Source organism: Sander lucioperca, chromosome 2 (genome assembly GCF_008315115.2).
Source record: "Sander lucioperca isolate FBNREF2018 chromosome 2, SLUC_FBN_1.2, whole genome shotgun sequence".
Lineage (NCBI taxonomy): Eukaryota > Metazoa > Chordata > Actinopteri > Perciformes > Percidae > Sander > Sander lucioperca.
The window spans coordinates 9228218-9252413 of record NC_050174.1 but is presented as its reverse complement, the minus strand read 5'-3'; the positions used below and the strand labels follow the sequence as shown (position 1 = coordinate 9252413).

General features: G+C 41.8%; 1 protein-coding gene across 2 annotated transcripts; it reads left to right on the top strand.

The window, feature by feature from the left end:
- Positions 1-1913: 1913 nt before the first annotated feature.
- On the top strand, positions 1914-21715 carry ercc6l2 (excision repair cross-complementation group 6-like 2). Of its 2 annotated transcripts, XM_031305424.2 has the most exons (20): positions 1914-2172; positions 2607-3031; positions 3146-3262; positions 3414-3607; positions 3766-3859; positions 4060-4127; positions 4282-4489; positions 4626-4766; positions 5110-5226; positions 5355-5474; positions 5557-5628; positions 12313-12458; positions 12614-12709; positions 12860-12959; positions 13149-13301; positions 13734-13817; positions 15457-16525; positions 16614-16768; positions 17903-18060; positions 19436-21715. In XM_031305424.2, the coding sequence occupies exons 1-20, from the start codon at positions 2142-2144 to the stop codon at positions 20706-20708; spliced, it is 4821 nt and encodes a 1606-aa protein (XP_031161284.1). In that variant the 5' UTR covers positions 1914-2141; the 3' UTR covers positions 20709-21715. The 2 variants fall into 2 exon arrangements, with proteins under 2 accessions (XP_031161284.1, XP_031161285.1); XM_031305425.2 differs by lacking the exons at positions 1914-2172; positions 2607-3031; positions 3146-3262; positions 3414-3607 and having other exon boundaries at positions 3766-3854.
- Positions 21716-24196: the final 2481 nt, after the last annotated feature.

The following is a 24196-nucleotide window of genomic DNA, read 5'->3' as shown; positions in this document are numbered from 1 at the left end:
ACTGGTCATTAGTAGCCATGACAACACTTTCACAGACAGTTGAATTGAATACTACAGGCAGTAATATGAACATTAGTCTATATCTTTTGCGTTCCACTTCTGTCTGTCTGTCTGTCTGTCTGTCTGTCTGTCTGTCTCTGTCTGTCTGTTTCTGTTTCTCCCTGTCTCTGTCTGTCTGTTTGTTTCTCTCTGTCTCTGTCTGTCTGTCTCTGTTTGTCTGTCTGTCTCTCTCTGCCTGTTTCTCTCTGTCTCTGTTTGTCTGTCTGTCTCTGTCTGTCTGTCTGTCTGTCTCTGTCTCGTTCTGTCTGTTTCTGTTTCTCCCTGTCTCGGTCTGTCTGTCTGTTTCTCTCTGTCTCTGTCTGTCTCTCCCTGTCTGTCTGTCTGTTTCTCTCCTTCTCTGTCTCTGTGCCTGTCTCCCTCCCTCCTTCTGTCTCTCTCTCTATCTCCCGTATTTCAGCTCTTAGCTTACTAAGGTAATGCAGTTCAGCTTCCAACTGACAATTTTACATTTCAACTTCCAAGTTTTTCAGCAGTGCAGTACAATCCATTTGAGATTTTTCAAACAATTTCTTTCATATTTCTGCATTTTCATCTCTGTTTGTCATAGTATTTGTAAGTCTTCCACACTTATTCATAATTTCAGTTAGAAAATAAATTCAGACCTCACAATGTTCTACATCGTTTGGCATTGTTGAACTTTTCAAGCCAACAATTCAGTTTAGCATCAGCTTTTCAAAAAACCTTTAAATATTCCATATCTTTTATAAATTAGTGGTGTTGTTCAACTTTTTATGAAATTCATGGTTATTAAAACCATTCATACTTTTCCAACTATCCTCACTACTTCAACTTCTTCTTAAGGATTTATTAATCCAGTTTAGCTTTAGCAATTTAGCTATTCAGCATTCCCACGCATTTTCTGCAGGAAATGCGTTTTCTAGTTCTCTGTGTTATTCTCTTTGGTTGTTATGACGATGCTGTTGTGTTTCCTCTCTAAGAAGGTCATCAGGGTCAGTGCTCTCGCAGCCTCTCCACTCACAGTTTAACCCCATCTTTTTTTGTTTTTTAAAATTACTAAAGGTTTGTAGTTAAATACAGTGACCAAGTATTTATAATGCTAAAATCATCTTAGCAGATGTTTAATTGCTTTCAGTGAAGTAATGCTAAATACTGTCTGCTAAATGCTTAATAACTTCTCTAGCTCACCCAGTAAGGCTTGCCCCATGTTGGCTGAGTCCTGCAGCGGCCCAGGTTCAAATCTGACCTGCAGCCCTTTGCTGCGTGTCGTCCCCCATCTCTCTCCACCTTTCATGTCTATCCACTGTCACTACAATAAAGGGAAAAGCCCCAACAAATAATCTTTAAAAAAAAAAAATGTTCAAAATAATATAAATAATTTAAGGTATAAAAAGTATAAAAATAGAAACATACAAACATGTGAGTACCAGTATTGTTCCAAACAGTAACTGCACAGGCCTGAAATGTTACAATTTACTTGCGTTAATGGCATATTGTTCATATTTGCACAAATTATTTTATTTCATTTATGTTTATATAGTTTATAAACTGATAAGAGCACTGAAGAGAACATTGTTTTCTTTCACATAGGCGTAACCGCTGCTCAGATTTTATTGCAACAGTGTTATATCATTGAAATGAATGTTATTTCATAGAAAGGTAATTTTGATTCTACGCAGCACTTTCAACACAATGTCCGACAGTGTTTCTCCCCTTGGAACAAAACGGCTGAATCAGAAAAGCATTCATTATTTAAAAAAAAAATATTTAAAACATATTTATACAGTCTACTGTTTTAACGGAATTTGTAATTTGTATAGTAACGTTAGACGTGTAGCTATATTGTATTTGTGAAATACCTCGAAAGTGCGTTACTCGTTGTTAAAATAGATAAATATTCAGCAAGCTGCAGTGGAGCTGCAGCTGGTCCTGCTGTGTGTCTGTGTACCTTTTGGGAAGATACATGAACTTAACCGGAGGACAAGTAAAAGCGACTCAGTTTTTCATTACATATTTGTCGTCGTTCTTTCTTTTGCTGAATCATGTTAGCTACGTTAAGCTAATTAAGCTAGCTAGCATTCTACAGTGAAGAGGAAGAGGAGGGAGGGCACTAATAATGTATCATGATGGCTTCAAATTCTGCAGTTGAAAAAGGTTTGAAATGCATGTTTTTACCTGTTGCTACATTTTAGCTGGACACTGATTTACACAACTCTACGGCTACGCAAAACTTCTTCAGCTAACTAATAGTTAGCCATATTTCACATATTTCCTTTCCAGGGGACATTAAGTTAACTTAGTTAACGTAACGTTACTCTTCTTCATTAGCTATATTGATTCGATCAATGGGACACATTGGTGTTTAGATGGGCCAAACCCAAATAGCATTAGTTTAATAATATATTATAGAGAATAACGTAATAATAGTAGGAATGTGAAAAAAATAAATTAAACAAATGAACTAACACCCCCCACTAATATCCAAACTACTGTAGGTGTGTTTCTTTGGTGAAGTAGAAATTGTATTTTTGTTTTTGATATGTTGCAAAAAAAAACTTAACTAATGACATGTTTGTATTACTTAATAGCAACATGGCGTGAAGGTGACAGTTGTCTGGCTCCTGACCCAAGAGATGGCACCCTGCGAGAAACCACCATTAAGAGACTGACCTCCACCTCTCATAATAATGATACCACAGCATGGGTGGTTTTCACTGACCATAATAAAGATGCAGAAGAAGAAGAAGTGGAAGCTGTACCTGTCTCCAAACTCATGAGACCGGGCTTGAATCACTTCACCCAGGAGAAGCCTGTGTTTCCCAGCAGCATCACAGACACCAGGCTATGTGTCCCCTTAGAGTTGAGTGATGTTGATGGGGACAGAGTACCCTACACTATCAACAGATACCTGAGGGATTACCAGAGAGAAGGTATTCGGTTCATGTACAACAACTACATCAATTCCAGAGGTTGTATCCTGGGGGACGACATGGGCCTGGGAAAAACTGTACAGGTACAAAGTACATTAGCTGCACATCTATTTTCAGAATTGTTTAAATGTCTGCATGCTTTCTTTACATGGCTGTCTCTCGCTTTCATTCTCTCCACCTCTTTGATCTTATCTTAGGTCATTGGTTTCCTTGCTGCTGTGTTGCACAAAACAGGCACATGGGAGGACATCGAGAACAACAGGCCTCAGTTTCTGCAGAGTCAGATACCCTCCAAGCAAAGTAAACCCGACAAAGTGGGTATTGAAATATGCTAGTTCCATAAAGACTTTTTTTAATCATAAAATACCAGTTGCATTAAATCAAGTGCAGCAACAGTGTAAATCTACAGATATGAATATTGCTTTTTCATCCTCACAATTTTGGTGTTTCCATGATCTGGTCTAGTTGTTCCTCATTGTGGCCCCACTGTCAGTGCTTTACAACTGGAAAGATGAACTGGACACATGGGGTCACTTCCAGTGTGTGGTGGTCCACGGGCTGAAGAAAGAGGATGAGCTGGCTCGCATCAAAAAGGGACGCATTGAGATCGCACTCACTACCTATGAGACTCTGCGCCTTTGTCTGGATCAGTTTAATAAGTAAAAACCGTGCTTAACATTCACAAGCAACAAACATCACAAATTACATGTTTTCTGTATACATGTATTTAGTTCTTTTCTTCAATATGTTATAAATTAGTTTCTGTACTTGTATTTTTTTCTGTGACTAAAATATACCCCCCTCCCCCCTCCTGCAGTATAGACTGGTCTGCTGTGGTTGTGGATGAGGCCCACAAGCTAAAGAATCCAAACTCTCAGATCACTCAGGCCATGAAGGATCTGAAATGTAAGGTCAGAGTGCTTTATGTTTGTGTTATTGTTTCACAATACTATTACTAGTGTGTAACTAGACTCTAGCAGTCCTCATCTCTGCTTTAGAAAATAGATTGAATTGTACCACCATCATGATAAGCTGCTAAACAATAGTAGGCTTAGCTTTGCATTTGGACCATGGTTTTGATGCTAGCTTTGCACTTACATATTTTCATCAGATCAGAGTTGGCCTCACTGGCACCATCTTACAGAACAACCTTGAGGAGCTGTGGTGTGTCATGGACTGGTAGGTTAAGACTTTTATATTACAACACATTTGTCATTTGCATATTTGAAAGTACATTTCACAAATGTCAACCACCGTAGTGGAAGTGATGTGATTGCAACTTTTTGCTGAAAAAAGTTCCTATTCACGTTCATATACTTTTTATTCTATTTAGGGCCATACCTGGTTGTCTTGGCAGCTTAGGACATTTCAAGAACAGTATTTCAGATCCGATTGAGCAAGCCCAGAGGCACAGTGCAACCAAACGTGCCCTAGCTACAGGGAGGAAGACCATCAGAGCCCTGGTGAGGAAGATTTCCAAGTGGTTCCTCAGAAGGACTAAAGCTCTCATTAAGGAACAACTGCCTAAGAAGGATGACCGGGTAAGATTGGTGAAGTCAAACTAGGCTTCTTCTTCTCTGGAAACTCACTATTCACCATCTACATGACAATATTCCATCATCATAATATTCAGATGAAGGTCCAATAAATAAAGCGTGTGTTGTGTTTTCTGCAAAGGTAGTGTATTGCTCTCTGACAGACTTTCAGCAGACTGTGTATCAGACAGTGCTGGACACTGAAGATGTGATGTTAATGCTGAGGTCTTCAGAGAAATGTGACTGTCAAAGTGGACGCACCCGGGGAAGATGCTGCTATGATGTAAGTTCACCCCTTTAACCATTTTGTGCCTTTTGCATGCTGTGTATTGTTATACGTTAAACTTAATTGTAAGGGTTGAGCTGTATGTGCTTTTATGTGAACAACATTTTTTTAGGGGTCACTCACATCCCTTGAATCAGAAAAACATGTAGGTGTACAGTTTGCATTCTACTTTTTAAATATAGTGTACTGCAATGAAATTCAAAACACTACATTGGAGCCTGTTACCATCGTCCAATGGAACCTTTCATTTTTGCATTTGAGTTACATTCACGCAAAACGTTGATATGGTTGAAAACGTAAACATTGAGCCCTCAAATAATATCAGTTTCTCTTATTGCAGACAAACTCAGAAGGGGCACAAATGAAGGCGCTGTACTTTAGTTACTTGGCCATATTGAGGAAGGTTGCCAACCATGCAGCACTGCTTCAGTGCACTGCAGGCACCAGCAAGAAACAGGTAGAAATGTGTTGTCCTACTGACTTGCTATACTTGATCATTAGAGCTATATCCTGGACCGTTTTTTACAGACTAAGTTCATACCTTCTGATGTATTTGGTTCACAATGTCACATTTGTTTCTTCAAGGAAAAGTATGTGGGTGGCATCTGTGCAAAGGTATTCCAAAAGTTTCCAGACTTTGTGCAGAGATGCAAAGACGAAGCATTTGAGGCCTTGTCGGACCCGATGTACAGTGGAAAGATGAAGGTATGATTTGGGAACAGAGACTCAGTCACCTGCTCATTATAGCTTGTTTCAGTGTGGGTGAACATATCTGTGTTCCTTTCAGGTTTTGCAAAAGCTGCTGAAACATTACCTGCAAAGGAGAGATAAAATACTTATTTTTTCTCTCTCAACCAAGGTGAGAGCTGTGTTTGTGTGGGTACTTTGTGTTTATTGAAATCAAAATCTTTTGTGTCCGTGTATTTGCTCGTGTGAGTGCAGATATATATTGTGTGAGAGTTGGATGAGCAGCATGGCGAGGTTTTTCCCCGTAGAAAAACAATTTGAAGCTCACAGTGATGTAGTTTAAAAGGGAAGTATGCTTTTTGGTTTTAGAGCTTTATACCCGGTCTTATCCATTCAGCCTTTTAACACAACAACAGGCTTGAATGAACACTCTTAATTGCCACTGCTTTTGGAGCATATTACTTGTTAACAGAAAAAATAGTAGCGGGAGACATTTTTTTTGTCATGAAATATTATTGGTAAGCCTTGGAATTTTATACCTGGGGGCAATTAGAGTTTTATGTTCAAAAAGTTTTATTCGCACGACGATATAGTACAACAGTACAACTAAGTGCATGTGTGTTATACATATTTTTCACATCATCATCCCAAACCCACATTCCCTTAAGCCAGGGCTGCTCTGAGCCCACTAGATAATTCCCACCCCGCATACCTGTTTGATGAGATTAGTAGATTAGATTATAAGTAATGACAAAAACAGAAAAATAATAGTAATTAACAAATAAGTTAAATAATTAGTTAATAAAGTAAAACTGGCTGCTATGAGGTCATATTTTCATGGCCTACGTTTTGCTTTTTTAATAATAATAAGGGACCGTTCGGTATTTATGGAATGGACCACCGTAGGAAAATAGGGGAGGGTCATGTCTTTTTATTCTTTGTTGAGGGGAGGGTCATCCAATTGTTTTTAGTCTAGGGGAGAGGGTCACCCAACTTTTGTATTTGTGAGAACAGCAACATTTCAAAGTGGCTTGTTTGGTGCATATTTATCCATGTAGCTCTCTCAGTCTCGGCCCCTATCGCTAGCAGATGGGTCCCTCCCTATTTAGTCAGCCAGACAATTTGAACTGTAGCTTTAGAGACCGTGGGATTTCCCAAACTGAATAAATCCCGCTCGCACATATAAACACAAAACTGCTTTGCTAGCTCCATCGTGTTGTAACTAAGACATCTGATGAAAACATAATGTTATTCATTAGCATGATTGCCGTACTGTTTATTTCAAAAACATCCAAAACACCGTACAAAAACACAACGGACCAGACGCAAGCTTTTATTTTGAAAAGTCAAAGCTTGTGGACTACACCAAGCCGGGATGGCATGAGACGGGAGGTCTGCAGGATTCAGCAATACCCGACTCAAATATCCTTTCGGTCCCGGTGATATACACACACTCACCCTGAAGATTATTAGGAACAGCTGTTAAATTTTTCGTTGCAATAACAATAATAATAATAATAATGCAATTATCTAATCAACCAATCACTTGAAAGCTGCTTCAATGCATTTAGGGTTGTTGTCCAGGTCTAGACAATCTCCTGAACTCCAAACTGAATGTCAGAATGGGAAAGAAAGGTGATCTAAGCAACTTTGAGCGTGGTATGGTTGTTGGTGCCAGACGGGCTGGTTTGAGTATTTTCCAATCTGCTCAGTTACTGGGATTTTCATGCACAACGATTTCTAGGGTTTACAAAGAATGGTCTGAAAAAGGAAAAACATCCAGTATGCGGCAGTCCTGTGGGCGAAAACGCCTTGTTGATGCTAGAGGTCAGAGGAGAATGGGCCGACTAATTCCAGCTGATAGAAGATCAACTTTGACTCAAATAACCACTCGTTACAACCGAGGTATGCAGCCAAGCATTTGTGAAGTCACAACACACACAACCTTGAGGCGGATGGGCTACACCAGCAGAAGACCCCACCGGGTACCACTCATCTCAACTAAAAAATAGGAAAATGAGGCTACAATTTGCACAAGCTCACCAAAATTGGACCTTTCAAGACTGGAAAAATGTTGCCTGGTCTGATGAGTCTCAATTTCTGTTGAGACATTCAGATGGTAGAGTCAGAATTTGGCGTAAACAGAATGAGAACATGGATCCATCATGCCTTGTTACCACTGGGCAGGCTAGTGGTGGTGGTGTAATGGTGTGGGGGATGTTTTCTTGGCACACTTTAGGTAGGCCCCTTAGTACCAATTGGGCATCGTTTAAATGCCACAGCCTACCTGAGCATTGTTTCTGACCATGTCCATCCCTTTATGACCACCATGTACCCATCCTCTGATGGCTACTTCCAGCAGGATAATGCACCATGTCACAAAGCTCAAATCATTTCAAATTGGTTTCTTGAACATGACAATGAGTTCACCATACTAAAATGGCCCCCACAGTCACCAGATATCAACCCAATAGAACATCTTTGGGATGTGGTGGAACGGGAGCTTCGTGCCCTGGATGTGCATCCCACAAGTCTCCATCAACTGCAAGATGCTATCCTATCAATATGGGCCAACATTTCTAGAGACTGCTTCCAGCACCTTGTTGAATCAATGCCACGAAGAATTAAGGCAGTTCTGAAGGCGAAAGGGGGTCAAACACGCTATTAGTAGGGTGTTCCTAATAATCTTCAAGGTGAGTGTATATATATATATATATATATATATACATATATATAACGACAGCCTTTTCAAGGCATTTGAGAAGGAAGGAGTGGTAGCATGCAAGCTCCCAAATTGATGCTCGTCTGAGAAATGGAGTTTTGGATAATGTTCAGCTTTGGCAGGTTTACCTATATGCTAAAATATACAATGACTGAGGAAGCCTAGTGACGAGTCCATAGCAACCAGTGTTGAATTACCCAGTGTGCTTTGTTGAATGGTCTCAACGTTGTTTTATTTCATGTAAATACTAGTTTACTAGATGAGTAACTTAGTATTTGCAGTAATGCAGGAAGTGTACATTTAGTTTCCATGCTTATTGTGTTTCCACAACAATGTTAGTGAGTAAATCTACTGAAATGGCCACCGCACCATAACAGAGGAGTGTGATGCATAAGATGAAAATGCAGAGGTTTAGTCACGTATGTCATGGCTGTAAAAAAAACAACGGCTATCTGTATGTCTTTGCCAAGCGCAAACCAGTACAGAAGGCATCAAAAAAATAGTTGGGAAGGGTCATCCCTTTTTTCCATATCATTATAGAGGGTCATCCAAAATGTATTGCTGGTGAAGGGAGGGTCAGGTCTATTTTGACTGAAGGTCCCAAAACTCCTCTGGTGGCCCCTTAAATAAATAACGGTCCCTAATAATACATTTTATTTAAAGGCGCCTTTCTCGGCACTCAAGGACACCGTACAGGGATACATAAGACATATAAAATCAGCAAAAAATATAAAGAAAAAAACAACAATAGAAACAACAGAAAGAGGCAGAGCAATTGACATCAAGTGGAATAGGCAGTTTTAAACAGATGCGTTTTGAGTTGCAATTTGAAATGGGGGAATGAATCGATGTTTCCGAGTTGGGGTTTTAATGAATTCCAGAAACGGGGAGCAGAGCAGCTGAATGCTCTGCTCCCCATGGTGGCGAGAGGATCTGAGGGAGCGGGAGGGAGTGGGAACCTGGAGGAGATCAGACAAATATGGGGGGCGAGGTTGTGGATGGCCTTGAATGTAAACAGGAGGACTTTGAATTGGATACGGAACTGGACCGGGAGCTGTTGGGAGGACAGTAGTGATGTGGTGGATGGAGGGGGTTCGAGATATGATGCGGGCAGCTGAATTCTGGACCAGTTGAAGTTTATGGAGGGATTTGTGAGGGAGGCCGAAGAGGAGAGAGTTGCAGTAATCCAGACGGGAAGTGATGAGACTGTGGACAAGGATGGCGGCAGTGTGGGGGGTAAGGGAGGGGCGGAGACGATTGATGTTTTCTAGGTGGAAGTAGGCAGACCAGGTAATGTTATTGATGTGGGGTTGAAAGGATAGTGTGCTGTCAAGGATGACACCCAGACTCTTAACCTTGGGGGAGGGTGAAACGGAGGAGTTATCAATAGTGAGAGAAAAACTGCCGGTTTCGGATAAAGTGGATTTGGTGCCAATGAGGAGAACCTCATTGGCATTCATAAGGTTTTATTACTGTTTAATTTGAGGAAGTTTTGGGTGAACCAGGTTTTTATTTCAGAGATGCAATCATTAAGGGAGGTGTGCGGAAGAGTGGACAAGGGTTTCGTGGAGAGGTAGAGCTGGGTGTCATCAGCATAACAGTGGAAGTGAATGTTAAATTTGCGGAAGATATTGCCGAGGGGAAGGAGGTAAATGATGAACAGTAGGGGCCCCAGGACAGAGCCCTGGGGCACACCTGAAGTGACGGAGGAGGGAATGGATTAAAAAGACTTCCAGAGAGGTAAGATGTAAACCAGTCTAACGGAGTGTGGGTGATGCCGATGGAAGATGGCCTGTTGATGAGGGTGGTGTGACAGATGGTATCAAAGGCTGCACTCAGGTCGAGGAGGATGAGGATGGTGAGGAGTCCAGAACCAGCTGCCATAAGGAGGTCGTTGGTGATTTTGATAAGTGCTGTTTCAGTGCTATGGAGTGGGCAGAAACCGGACTGGAACTGTTCATACAGGTTATTGTGGGATAGGTGAGAATGGAGTTGAGAAGCAACTGTTTTTTCAAGGATTTTGGAGATGAAGGGTAGATTGAATATAGGACGGAAGTTGTTGAAGTTGGAGGGGTCGGCACCAGGTTTTTTCAAAGTAGGGGTAATGGAAGCAGTTTTGAAGGATGTAGGGACAGTTCCAGTAGTGAGAGAGGAGTAGATGATAGCAGAAATGAGGGGGACCAGGGAAGGAAGGCAGGCTTTAACAAGTTGTGTGGGGAGGGGGTCAAGTTGACAAGTGGATGGCTTGGATTTCTGGGTGAGTTCTGTGATTTCTGAAATATCGGGGAGCTGGAAGGAGGAGAATGAGTGTGTGGATGGGTGAAAGTCGGCTGAGATGCTGAGGTGAGGGATTGATCCAAGGTGCTGGTGGATGTTCTTGATTTTTTTTCAGTGAAAAAGGACATAATGGAGTTGCAGAAGGAGGTTGTATACAAGTGAGGAAAGTGAGGTGGGAGAAAGTCCTGGGGTTGGGTGATATTGTTAAGTAAGGAAAACCGTGACTTGGAGTTTCCTTTGTTGGCAGTGATTATACTGGAGTAGTAGTGGGTTTTGGTGCTAGCAATGGAGTCCTTATAACGTAAGATGCGGTTATTGTACATTTCTTTGTGAATAGTGAGACTAGTTTTTCTATGAAGACGTTCAAGTTGCCGACCTTTGGCTTTCATGAGACAAAGATTGGGGGTGAACCAAGGGGCGGAGATGGAAAAAGAAACAGATCTGGTTTTTAACGGAGCAAGGGAATTAAGAATATTATGGAGTCCAGTGTTGTAATGAGAGACCAGATCATCGGGGGTGGATAGATTGTGAGTGCCAGGGAGGCAGGAGGAGTGGATACTTGAAGTGAGAGTGGCGGGGTTGATATTCTTTATATTCCGAAATGAAATAAGGCGTGGTATTTTAGAGATGGAGAGAGTGAGTTTCATTGTAAATGAGAGGAGAAAGTGGTCAGTTATGGGGAGTTCATCAGCTGTAAGGTCAGAAGGGGTGACATCAGAGCAGCAGATTAAAGGTGCACTATGCATTCCTGCATGACGTTACTTCTGTTGACGTTCCAAGTAAATTCAAAACAAAACAGAGCAAGCTCGCCCCTCCCCCCATGTTTCCGTAACTGTCATGACTAACTGACTAATTGTCACTAACCCCCACCCCCTCCCCCAACCATCTTGTCAGTGATTGGCTGGAACGTGTTTGTTGTATTTTGGTGCCTATCCTGTGCCTCTAGTGTTTGTTTGACGTTTACGACCCCTGTGTTGTCTCCCGAGACCGGGCTTTTTCACACTGTATTCAGGGGGCAGGCAGCTAGCTGATCAAGGACAGATGCCTACGATTTGAGACAAAAATGGAATTGCGCTGAAACCCTGCAGGAACGCATAGCACACCTTTAAGTCCAGAATATGTCATTTGGAGTGTGTGGGAAAAGTGATATGTTGCTGACATCCAACACTCTCTAAGCAGGAGGTGAAGTCTTTGGTGAGAGGCAGATTGATATTGTCCATGTGGATATTGAAATCGCCCAGCAGTATTATGTTTGGTGAGAGAGAGGATAAGTGGGTGAGAAAAGCAGCAAAGTCATTTAAAAATTCACTGTTCGGTTTAGGGGGGTGGTAGACAGTAGCAATGATGGTTGGAGTGGAACCAGACAACTTGCAGACAGCAGATTCAAACGAGCTGGAGACAGGCACAGACACCAGCGAGACTTTCCACTTCTCGCGGTAGATTATCGCGAGACCTCCTCCCTGGCCAGAGCTACGGGGTTGACAGATGTAAACAAACCCACTAGGAGTGGATTCATTCAGCTGATGAATTATTATAATAATATATAATGAATATTATAATATGAAGTATTTTAGGAATCATAAAGCCCATACCATAGAAATAAAATGGCCCATACAGTTTTGATTGTGCAAGACTCTGTATTACCCGTATATTAAATCTATACATATACATGCCTGGGGATATTTATTTTTTTTATTATATTTGTTTGTCTAGTTGTTGCATTTTGTCTCATACAAATCTCTTCAACCTTGACCATGAGTGAATTTACACAATAGATGTAGAGATGTCAGTTTTTACACAGTTGATTCATCCGTTTTGAACCCTTCACAATTGTTTGTTGTTTTTTGAACCCGTCAGCTGTTAGATGTGCTGGAGAGCTACTGCATGGCAGAGGGGCTGGACTACAGCAGGCTGGACGGAACCACCAAATCCAAAGACAGAATGCAGATTGTCAAAGAGTTCAACAACTCCACTCACATCAACCTCTGCCTGGTTTCCACCATGTTAGTCGAACAATAACAATTAGATAGAGAAGTAGTGTCTTCTTAGATTTCACATTTACATTTTAACCCTGTAGTGGTGCTTTCTTTTCAGTGAGTGCTTATTTTAAACATATTCAAAACCTTGAATCTGCTGATAATTGACTCTGTTCCATCAGGGCGGGTGGTCTTGGTCTTAACTTCATAGGGGCCAATGTGGTAGTGCTCTTTGACCCCACATGGAACCCAGCCAATGACCTCCAAGCTATTGACAGGTAGGTTGTGGGCCATATCTTGACTTTACACAGTATTGTATTATGTTGCTGCTTCTCTGGACCAGCTTAAAAAAGCACTGTAACTGCCAGTATAGCGTACCTAGTCATGTTCTGTGCTGACTGTGTTGATATGTTTGTATCTCTCTTCAGGGCATATCGTATTGGCCAGTGCAGGGATGTGACTGTTCTTAGGCTGATCTCATTGGGGACTGTAGAAGAGGTTATATACCTTAGACAAGTTTACAAACAGGTACCAGATAATTATAACCACACACACACAAATAAAAGAATAACCGAGTAATACTGAAATGCTATAATAACGGTTTGTACTGCATCTGACACAAGTTTATTTTTTGACAATTGCTTTCAAATGTGAGCTCAGTGCTCTGTGTCAGTAGTTCTATAAGCACCTATCTGCACCTTGATTCGCATCTTCCAGCAATTGCAGTGCTCAGTTGTGGGCAAGGAGAGTGCGCGGCGGTACTTCGAGGCAGTGCAGGGGCATGGTGTCCATAAGGGGGAGCTGTTTGGGATCAAAAACCTCTTCAGGCTGCAGACCCAAGGGACATGCCTCACCCGCAAGATACTAGAGGTTAGATAGCCTACAGCCCTTTTACTGTTTGATTGATGATGTGTTCTACTGTAGCGTACTGCCTCAACTCACCTCATCCCACTGATTCATATCCCCAGTTAAAATACATAAATACATAAAGGTCTTTGGCATCTTCTCTTAAAGTATGTGTATAACCACATGGACTAGTAATGGAAGTCCTTAACTAGTTTAATGTAGGAATGAAAGAGGCATGTTGCACTTACTATAATTTCTTCTGAATATTAGAATATCAGTTACACACCTAAAACACTTAAACGTCTGTCATATACTGCCTAGGACAAATAAAAACTAAAAGATAAGAGTCTTTGTTGATGATTGTAACATCATTAAATTGATGTACAATGAAATGGTGTTTCATGATAAATGTGATGTTTTGATAAATGTGTGTCACACTTTTCCTCTTCCTGTCAGCGAGAAGGACGAGTGGAGGCCGGTGTAATGACCAGCAGCACACACACAGGCGGAGAGAAGGAGGAGGAGGCGAAGGGACTTAGCGTGAGTAACTCTGCCATTCTCAGAGACCCAGAACACTAGGGCCACTATCTTCCCATCCCTCACTCCGTCTTCTCTCCCAGGCGGCCCACTCATCCTCCTATTCCCACGTGAAAGAGGGGATACCTCAAACAGGGACCTTCCTGTCTGTCAGTGAACCTACTCTTGCGATCTCATTTAACCTCAAACTCTTTTCTTTATTGCTTCCTCGATTCTTCTTTGTCTTGTGATCTTCCTGTTCTTCTAAGGGGTTTATTCCAAAATGCCCCATGCCAAAATGAGACAAATGGTGTTACTTTTAAAGAAAGAACAAGGAGAAAGTAATAATCTGACCAATATCTTTCTTGTCAGTATCACATACGCACCCTGCTGTTGGCTTTAAAAGTTTGTAGCACTTATAGCAGTTGTGGTTAGCTTGAGTTCAGGCAGTTACAATAGATTCCAATGGGATTTTTTATAGTGGGGGAAAAAGTAACAAAACAATTCATGGAAATCTCTCAAACGACTCCTGTTTCAGTCGTCATATTTTCAGCAAAATATAGCTCATTACACTGCTTTTATGTCACCCTATCATCGTTCTCTGACTGACACTCTCCCTTGATGTAGTGCATTTGCCAGACTGTGATTGTTTGCAACATACTGAGCATTAGCCAAGTATTTTCAGAAGTTCCTAGTGAGGTTTTGATCATTTTTTTGCCGTGCAAACCAGTAACAATTTGAATCCGTTGTAACTGGCTGAAGTGAAGCTTACCGCTGCTCCTGTTCTCTGTCAGTGTGAGAACTACAAACTTTTTGCAGAAACCCTTTCAAGTATTTAAAACTTTTAAAAATGCAATAGATTTCGGCGGAGGATCACTTTAAGGCCATGGCTTACAAAAACATTACATTTTTACACTCAATTCTTTGCATTTCAGCGAAGGATGAGGTTCTTTGTCTGCCTCTGACTTTCTCTCTGAAGCTGTGTGAAACAGCTGGATGTAATTACTTGCGTGTCCTAATGGAAGGAGCAGACCACACCGAAGCCTATCTTCTGCTTTTCAGCTATTTATTTACACAGTGATACCCCTTATCATCCTGTTCCTAGCCAGGTCCTTTTTACAGGGATGCTGCTCCACTGAGGCCCTTTTAGATTCTTTCAAAAATACAGAATACACTGGGGTGCCTTAACACGCATAGAGAGAGGCTCATGGCGTGTAAGCACGCACATGCAAAACTGGGGAAGAGTCATCTAGTTGGCATATTTGTGAAATTAGAATCACAGTTGGTGGTCGCTCCCATAAAGGCTCATTCATATAACTCCAGGAAATGTTATGACCCCAATGTTTTGTTCATATTACATCATGCTAAGGGCATATATCACATATCAAATTGTATTATGATTTATTGTAACAAACATCTGTTCTGTATTACACAATGGCATCTCACATGGGCTGGTCCACTGAAAGATGGCATGAACAAGGGAAGTTAGGAATTTGTAGCCCATTTGTGTTATTTTGCAGCTAAATCTTTCTCACACAGTGAATATGTGTTTTTCTTTTTAATTTTCAATTTTTTTGTTTGTTTTCGTGCTACCTACCTTGTACCACTTTCTATGGCAATCTGTCCCTACTTTTCTTTAGCCGTTTCTACTGTTTTATTTAAGGAACCTGGAGATTCTCCCCCCAGAAATGGCCCTGTACCGAATGATGAACCAGCCAAGGATAACAGAAATGCATCAAAGGTCCCCAGAGGGGTGTTGGACTTCAGCAGTGGGAGTGAAGAGGATGAGGAGGAGCAGGGTTTTAAGAGGAAAGTGTCAAAGCCCAGTGCAGTGGATGGCAACAGGGATGTGAATGCTGCCACTGGTTCTGGTCGAATGAGTCTTCTCCAGCACGGTTTCTCCAGGCTCCTCGAAAGGGTCAAAGAAAAACCAGAGTTAGCAGAAGGGGACAGTAGTCCGGGGCTCGAAAGCCCCCCTGAGGAAGATGCTGAGGATCACAAGATTGAAAGTACCTCCTCTGGCATCTGCAAGAGCTCCAATATAGGAAATGGTGCAGTATGTCTCCCTAAATTGAAAACAACAACCTGGGACATCTCCAGCAGAGAAGATGGGGAGAATGGAGATGCGGGGAGACAAGACAGGGTGTCTCTGTTGAAACAGAGTAATGATGCTTTAAGAAAGAGAAAGGGCCTGAAAGGGTGGACGGATAAGAAAATTACAGTAGATGAGGAGAGTGATGAAAATTCCTCACCAGATACGAAGAAACCTAACAAGCTCAAAACTCCAGTTCTGAAAGTGAGCCGCTTTGAGAGTTACTCCGATGAATCCGAGGATTTGGACATAGAGGCAAAGACGTGGCCCAAGAGGGACACCTTCAAATCACATGGTAGAGGAGGTGCCCGTGGGAGAGAGAGGTTGGACAACAACAGAAAGAGGGAAAGTGTAAGCGTTAGGCGCAAGGCCAGATCCAAATACACAGAAGACATAGACACATCATCCTCAGAAGATGAACACACTCCTGTTAAGAAAGGGAGATCTACAGGATGTCACTTCACATCTCCACAGACAGAAAGATCCCGAGATGAGTTGCCAAAAGATGATCAAAGAGCTGCAACAACCGACAGAACAGAGAGACAAGCAGGGATGTGCAAAGCTTTTTCATTTACAAGTCTGAAAAGTCAGACATCCCCGGCGTCCAAAGAAAAGGATGGAACTATCGACAGTGTGCTAGGTCAGATACAGTACCTATTTTTATATGCCAAATGATTTTTTTTTGTGAACTTAATTTCAACATTTATGATGTATATTTCTGTCTAAAGGGGGTGTACACGAGGTGGTGTACACCCACTCTAACCAGCGAGTGGTCGGCGGGAGCAAAGCAGAGGAACGGATCAGTAGAGCTGCTGTACGAGACGTGTTTGAGCGCAAGATGTACTCTCAGCTCCCAGCCAATCACCTTCTAGGAACCCAGGAGGTACAAACTGCCCTAACATTGGTCTGGTTCAGTGATTCTTCAAACATAATATTGTGGTTGTATCTTGCTTTCCCAAATTAGATTAGATAAATTGAGTTACATTTGACAAAAATTAAAGGGGAACTATGCAGTTTTTTTAGCTTAATTTACCTTAACTGAACAGCTTCGGAGTCATTAGAATGGTTATATGACTTTTTTCGAGTTGAATGGTGGTCGTCTCACTTCCCTCCAGCGCCTGTGAGCGGAAAAACCACCATTGCAACTTTCGGCCGGCGAGCCACCAGCCTTAGCATCAGGAAGTATCGCGGCATATCAGGTTTCACAATGTAACGAATTGCTTCACGGCAATGCACACATACGCCCATTCAGGAACCAGCTAACAAGGTAGCGATGGAGTTTTTCACACTATCGTCATGGCTGAGCCAGCTAAAAAGAAGCAGAAAGCTAGGAAAGCATTGTCGGAGGAACAGAGAAAGAGGAAACGGCAGACTGACCGAGCGAGGAGTCAGACACAAGTAAACATAGGAGCTGCCAAATATCTATTCCGAAGCTGTAGGGGCAGCTCTATAGAGAAACCTGCGAGCAAAAAGCGAGAAAGCGGCGAAGAAATGGCCAAAACTGCATAGCGCCCCTTTAACAGGAATGTATTTTTCCAGAAACAGTGACAGGATTACTCAGTAATCCACAGGCCTCCCTGTAAACTGTGTCATTTAGACCTGTTACCTACCAAAGCGTACCTGGCAATTGCACATTGGCATGCAGAATAAGGCTTGCCAGCACTGTATCAGGCACACATGCTCACTATGACACGAGAGTGATTGTAAACACATACTGTTCTTTGTAGCTTAAAGATGACTTAGTTGTGCTTGATGAGTAGCAGCAGTGTAGGTTACCTATATTCAAATCTGTGGTTCATAATGCTGCATGTTTACATCCACTTTCCTGTCAACATACACCTGCACATTTCAGCCAACAGTTGGTGAGCAAACTTGGCAAAATATCTTTAAAAAAATGGTTCATAATGAGGTTTGTGGACTACTGTGGGTTACTTTTTCTTGATTTTTGAATTAGAGGTGTTTGATTTTAAAGTGTAATTATTTGGCATCTTACAAATCTTTTGTGTGACTGTATCAGAGCCTGTCAGCAAGCCCACCAGACAGTCAGCCTTGCCCTTCTACTGTCAGACTTGAGCAGCTCAGTGTGGACCATCCAGTCACCTACACCAACAAAAGTGTGCATCACACCAGACGCGCCACTTTCATCATCGGAGAGACTCCCCAGGCCATATGCAGGTACTGAAAGAGTGTGAGGTGAAAAAAAAAAAAGAACAGAGGCGATAGCAGTTAGGATAATGCAAAAATATCTGTGAGGAAGAGATAAAAAAAAAAAGAACAGGTTGCAGAACATGAGATGATGGATTTACCATGATAGGGGTAAAAGATGGTATGGTAGAAGAGAAAAAAGACATGGGTAGACATAGTGAAGGAGAATGAATGACTTAAGATAAAGGGGCCTGCATGGTATAAAATGAGAATAAATCAGGCCAGCGGAGGAAAGGGGGTGTAAAGAGTGAAGTCGAAAGAGAGGAATTCCTGGCAGTGTAGGGAAGTAGGCCAAAACTTACCACTGATATGGTGTTGAGCGCCCCCACCTGGGCCTCAGGAAGTAAGTGTCTGTGTGTGTGTGTGTGTGTGTGTGTGTGTGTGTGTGTGTGTGTGTGTGTGTGTGTGTGTGTGTGTGTGTGGTAGACCACCTCTGAGCTTTCCCTTCCACCTATTTCCCAGCATCATGCCAAAGATTACCCAGTTATGTTCAGGCTCAACAGTGCAGGAGTTTTCCCCTTCACAACCACAGCCCTTCTGAGACGTACCAAAATTGGTTGCCCGAGGACTTTAAAACCCACACTGATATACAGTACACACACGTCCTAACAAGCATTTACGCACATATACAGACACACAGTACTCTAATACACACCTCTGTCCTGCTGCATCACCTCCGCCCCCTGCCTTCCCAAACACTTGTATACAGACACCTTTATGGCTAAGGGGAAGACTGTATCTCTGCCCAGAGGTTCACCAGGGAGTGAAAATACTAGTTGCAGACTAGTTACATTGATATCCTCTCAATTAACCTTGCTGTTTAATGTTTTAAATACACATGCACATCGTGTTTTACCGCTGTTACTTTTATTTATTGTTTTTCCAGTGAAAGCCACAAATGGTAATAATACCACCATATTGCTGCTGTACCACCAGTGACTTTGAAGTGTTTCTGTCCCCGAGTCTGGTTATACCAACGTTTTAATGACTGCCTTGGAGCTCAGGAAAAACACCTCATACTGCAAATGGGGTCAGGATATGAGGCTGAATATGTGGAGAACCATTCATCTTAGGCTAGGCCTGACAGACCCACAGAATATCTGATTAATACTATAGAGTAGACCGTGTGGGTTTTTTAAAGACAATGTTATTTGTGTGATTTAAAGTACCTTACTGTATGCTGAAATGTGCCAAATTCAGGCCATGTACCAACTGTACGTGTGTAAATATGGTGATAAACTTACACGATATTAGCAGGTGACATACAAACATACACATTTTTCTGTGCATAAATGCTTTCTCACAATCATTTCGGTCTTTGTGTTCTTTGTGTGCTCGTGTGTAGGCAGCAGCTGGAGGAAATGGCAGAAACATTCAAATTTCCCTCAGTCCATCAGTTTGCAGTGGAGATAGTAAGAGGAAACTCAAGCCAGAGACTGGCCTGGCTACGACAGTATTACACTTCACTGAACCACCCTGACCTGGCCAATACAGTCACAAACAACTTCCCACAACCTGATTCAGCACAGACCTCCTCTTTAAATACTACCTCCTTAACATCCACCATAACAGCCGCAAAATCTCACACACATACCAAAACCCCACAAAAGCATGTTCCAAAAGCGAAGCGGAAGCCTAAAGACACTCATAAGAATACTGAACCTAAAACTAAGCCTGAAACCCCTGTGCCACAGAAAAAGTCTAGACACCCAGAAGATGATGTTCCCGAACCCCAGACAAAGCCTACAAACCCAGAAAAAAATGTTCTATCACCCCAGAAAAAGCAAAAGATCCCACAAAAGAATGTCCTAGAACCTCTTAATGATGTTCCAAGCCTTGAGTCCAAGGAGCAGGAGGAGCCGGTCTGTAGTGCCAGAGGACATAAGAGGACAAAGAGGGGTAGTGTTTCTAGTTCTGGAGCTTTCAGAGCTGGTGGTGGTCTTGGCTTGGATCAGGCCAGCAGCAGTGGTCTGGGGTCTGGGGAGGCTGCTGCTTGGCTGAACTGCACACACAGAGATATCCCTTCTTCTCCGGACCTCAGCCATGGCAGGTCCACCACATTATCCAAACCCACAGCACAGGGAAGGGAGCAAAAGCAAAAATTGCCTTCAAGAACCAGTGCAACTTTTCAAGGCCAGAGAGAAAATCGTCAGACCTCTTCTCCTCCTGAGCAGGCCGCATCCACCTCCAGTCATTGTTCCCTCCTCACAGATCTGATAGGAGACACCTCAATCCTCGATGATCTGTTAAAACCCAAACCCAGGGGTGCACAACACAAAACACCCCCTGCTCGCTCCTCCATAAGCACAGGTTTCACCACACCATCTCCATCCAAAATCACTCTCAAAACTGATTCTGGTTTAGCAGGCCTCATAGACTCCTTGTCCTCTCCAAACTCAAACAAATCACATGCACACCAGGTGGTATCAAAGGGCAGTCGCAAGGATTTCTGGGACATCTTGAATGAGGGTAATGAGGAGAGCATCAACAGGTTAACAGATCCAGCAGAAGTGCAGAGGGTTTGCATCAACACTAACTTTGCAGCAAGAGGTAGGTCTGGAGAAGAGGACAGCAAGAGTCTCTGGAAGACTAATGAGAAGTTCCTGTGGAAAAAGTAATATAGGAAAGACGATTTAACTAGCGTTAAAAGTTTATTTTTCCCTTCTGTACTTTTTACTTCTGCAGTTCTAAATGGACATTTAAAGCAGGTTTTCCTGCCTCAGATATTATTTTATTATTTTAAAATCTTGTGTACCTTTTTCTTCTCTTTTATTTACTCTTAATTATTTGAAAATATTTGTGTTCATTGAATTAGTAAGTTACTAATGCTGACTGTTACTTGAATAAACAGTGTTAATCACTCTGGGAATTTAAACCTTTGTATATTTTATAGAAGTTATTGCTTTATTTCTACATTTTCTTACCTAAACCATACAACCCCTGGAGCAGCACTCTAATGTGTCATCACAGAGGCATTTACTCAAGCCCAAACTAATCACAATGGTAACGGAAAGGAGGAAGAATTATGACTAAAAAAGTCATAAAAAAAAACCATGTCCAGGCACTCGAGGTTGGTTACAAGAAGTGATAAAAGGCCTTAAATTAACAGGGCAAGACATTGAACATACACCAACGCGTATCGGCTTGGGCCTTCCTCAGGGTGTGACTAATAATTATTATTTTCAATGTCTTGCCCTGTTAATTAAAGGCCTTTCATCATTTTTTGTAACCAACCTTGAGTGCCTGGACATGTTTTTTGTATGACTTTTTAAGTCAGAATTCTTCCTCCTTTCCGTGAACTTTATTCCCTTCCATGAGCACCGGTGGTTAAAAGGATAATAGAAGCGCTCCTGCCAGTTTTTTTCTTTTACAAATCGCAATGGTAAATTGTAAATATGTAATAAAGGGGTGTCACTAACAAGAAAAGTAACAAGAAAAAAACAGAATTATTCTCACATTTGAGAAGCTAAACTATCAAATGCTTGGCATGTTTGCTTAAGAAATAACAGTCAAACGATTATCAAAATTATTGCAAATGAATTATCTGCTGATCAACTACTTGTTTCAGCCCCGATGGCTCTACAATGTTCTATAAAAATTGGTAAAATAAACATATATCAATGTGTTTATACCTCTTGTGTGCATATGCACTTTAAGGTCAGTGTCAATGCTCAAACTGTTGCTGCACCTGATATGATGTTAAGTGGATGACAGAGAAAACCCAACGCGCTGTAGGCATTGGCCATTATCGTTATTGGATACCATGTCTGCCACCCAGGGACTGCTGGTGGCCCTGCAGAGATATCACTTAAAACTCCCTAATGGCTGTTATGTCTCTGTCACTCTGAACACCTCACTGCTTCCCACTCGCATATGAGTGTGCACATTGTGTAGATGGTGCGTTTTCCTTCACAGTGTTCTGCACAGTAATCTGATAGTCTTAGGCTCGGCTCAGTTGTGCTACAAACGGCCCTCAGAGTGGAAGCTGCTGCGCTATTAGTGAAATAATAAGCAGTTGAAGACTTAGTGGAGCTGAGAGAAGAGGGATGGAGAGTCATTTTCACACCCATCCATCTATCCGCCCTCTCACACTCTTAAAGTGTGTTTCAAACTGGTGACAAAATAATATGCACTACTCCAAATGAGCAAAAACACTTATGTGATATCAAACTCATAGCTGAGCTGTAATGTAAATACAAGGTACTGTGTGTGTGTATGTGCATGAGTGCGCATGCATGTGCTGTACCTCACAGCTGGGTCAGACCTCTTTCAGCTGTTGCACTGAAGTAAATAGAACCCCAAAGAGAGCTGCACTGTAAGTGTTGTGTTATGTTTAGTAGAAATGAGAAAGTGCTGATAGTTATCAATAAACAAGAGAAAGGACTACGTGCCTCAACAGAACATGCAGCTCGGTAAATAGAGTGTGTGTGTGTGTGTGTGTATGTGTGTGTGCCCATGTAGACCTTCTGGGTGGTAGATCATGACGATCTTCACACATATACTGAGGCCACACATCTGTCACACCTGTTTAAATCACAGACGGAGGAGAATAAAAAGCCCTTTCTCTTATCCCAACCCCAAACCCTTCCCTCTCTGCTTTTCTCTTTCTGTTTCACCCACAACTGAGATTTGCAGATCCCTATCTGTCTCTTTGTGGTCATAGTCTGGTTCAAGTGAGATAGCAGAGAGGCTTAGCATTTTTCGGACAATAGAAAGGCTTACCAGCTGATTGACAGTGGTTGTAGGTTATCAGAGGCCAGCTAGCACGGCTCAGTGGCAAACAAAGCTGTGTTATCCTTAATGCTAACTGCAGGATTCTGTCAAGGATCTTGAGTGAGACATACAACCACCATGAGTGATCATTGATTCCTCAAGTCAGCCTGATTGTATTTTATTTTATTACATGCCATGGTGCAATTTGCAATAACTCGAAGAAGTCACGAGAAATACCACCAAAGAGACAGTGTGTTTTTCCAGTTCTCCCATTAATGTCTCCTCTCTTTGTGTGTGAGATGTCTGTTTATAGTTCCTGCCACCATAACCTGGGTGTATGTGAGTCTGTTATAAACTGGACAGTCAGACGGGGCGGCCCTGGCAATGTAGGTTTATTTGCAGAAGTCAGATTGTGACACGTAGTTTGATTTGATTTGTAAAAAGCTGTGAATGAGTTGCTGACCTGGGCCTCCAGTCATCTTTGGATCAGGTTTCCATACATTCACTCTTCAATGTGTTAAGAAGGTCTGCAGACGGTCTCTGGTTAAGAACTAGCTCTTGTACAAATGCCTAAAACATTTAAGCCGCTATAACATTAAATATCTATGACTAAATAAGAAAAGTAAAAAATAAAAAATAAACATTTATAGTAGTCATATCTTAAAGACAGTGAAATAAAAATAAAATTCTCAAGTTGATCCTTCATCCTTTGTCTGTGTTAATTGTTCTGTCATCTCTTGCAATAATGACAAATATATACATTTGTGAATATTTTTTGACAGCAAAATACCTCTTTTGGGACTAACCATCTCTAGAAACTCATCTCTCAAACCACACATTTAGCTCATGGGTTGTAGTAGCTGGCAGAGTGACATAGTGGGTCAGAGGTGCATGTTTCTTAGGATCTCAGTTGCAAAAACGTTGAAAACTGTCACGTTACAGAGGACAATTTAACTTCAGTTTTACTAGTGCTTCATCAGGACTGTGTGGATCAATCCGATTTGATAAAAAGTAAGCAAACCACCAAGCAACTGTCTTTAAATTTGAATTGAAATGTTAAATGCTGATTGGTGCAAAGAAATTTGCGCCATCAGCTTTGTCACTGAGCCCCGGTGAGAGGAGCCAAGACAAAAACACATTTATACAGAAATCTCTCATGTGAAATAACCAAATCTGTTTCAAATTTGGCAGAAACTTTGTGTTCACGTGGGATCCCATCACTCATAGTAAGAAGCTGATTGAGAAAATTAGTTTTCAGGGCCTTTAAGGCTTAAGAAGCATGTATCATCAGTGTGTGATTCTCCTCAGGGCAACTGTAATAATGTAATTATCAATAAAAACTTATTTAGGTGACCATCATAGGTGTTTATGAGGGAACAGGATAAACAGTTTG

What these genes read in the sequence shown, in the direction of transcription:
- ercc6l2 (XM_031305424.2), top strand. Translation starts at nt 2,142, where the DNA reads ATGATGGCTTCAAATTCTGCAGTTGAAAAAG. An exon ending in TTTTTTCTCTCTCAACCAAG is followed by an intron (nt 5,629 to 12,312) that starts GTGAGAGCTGTG and finishes TGAACCCGTCAG; the next exon opens with CTGTTAGATGTGCTGGAGAG. An exon ending in GACCTCCAAGCTATTGACAG is followed by an intron (nt 12,710 to 12,859) that starts GTAGGTTGTGGG and finishes ATCTCTCTTCAG; the next exon opens with GGCATATCGTATTGGCCAGT.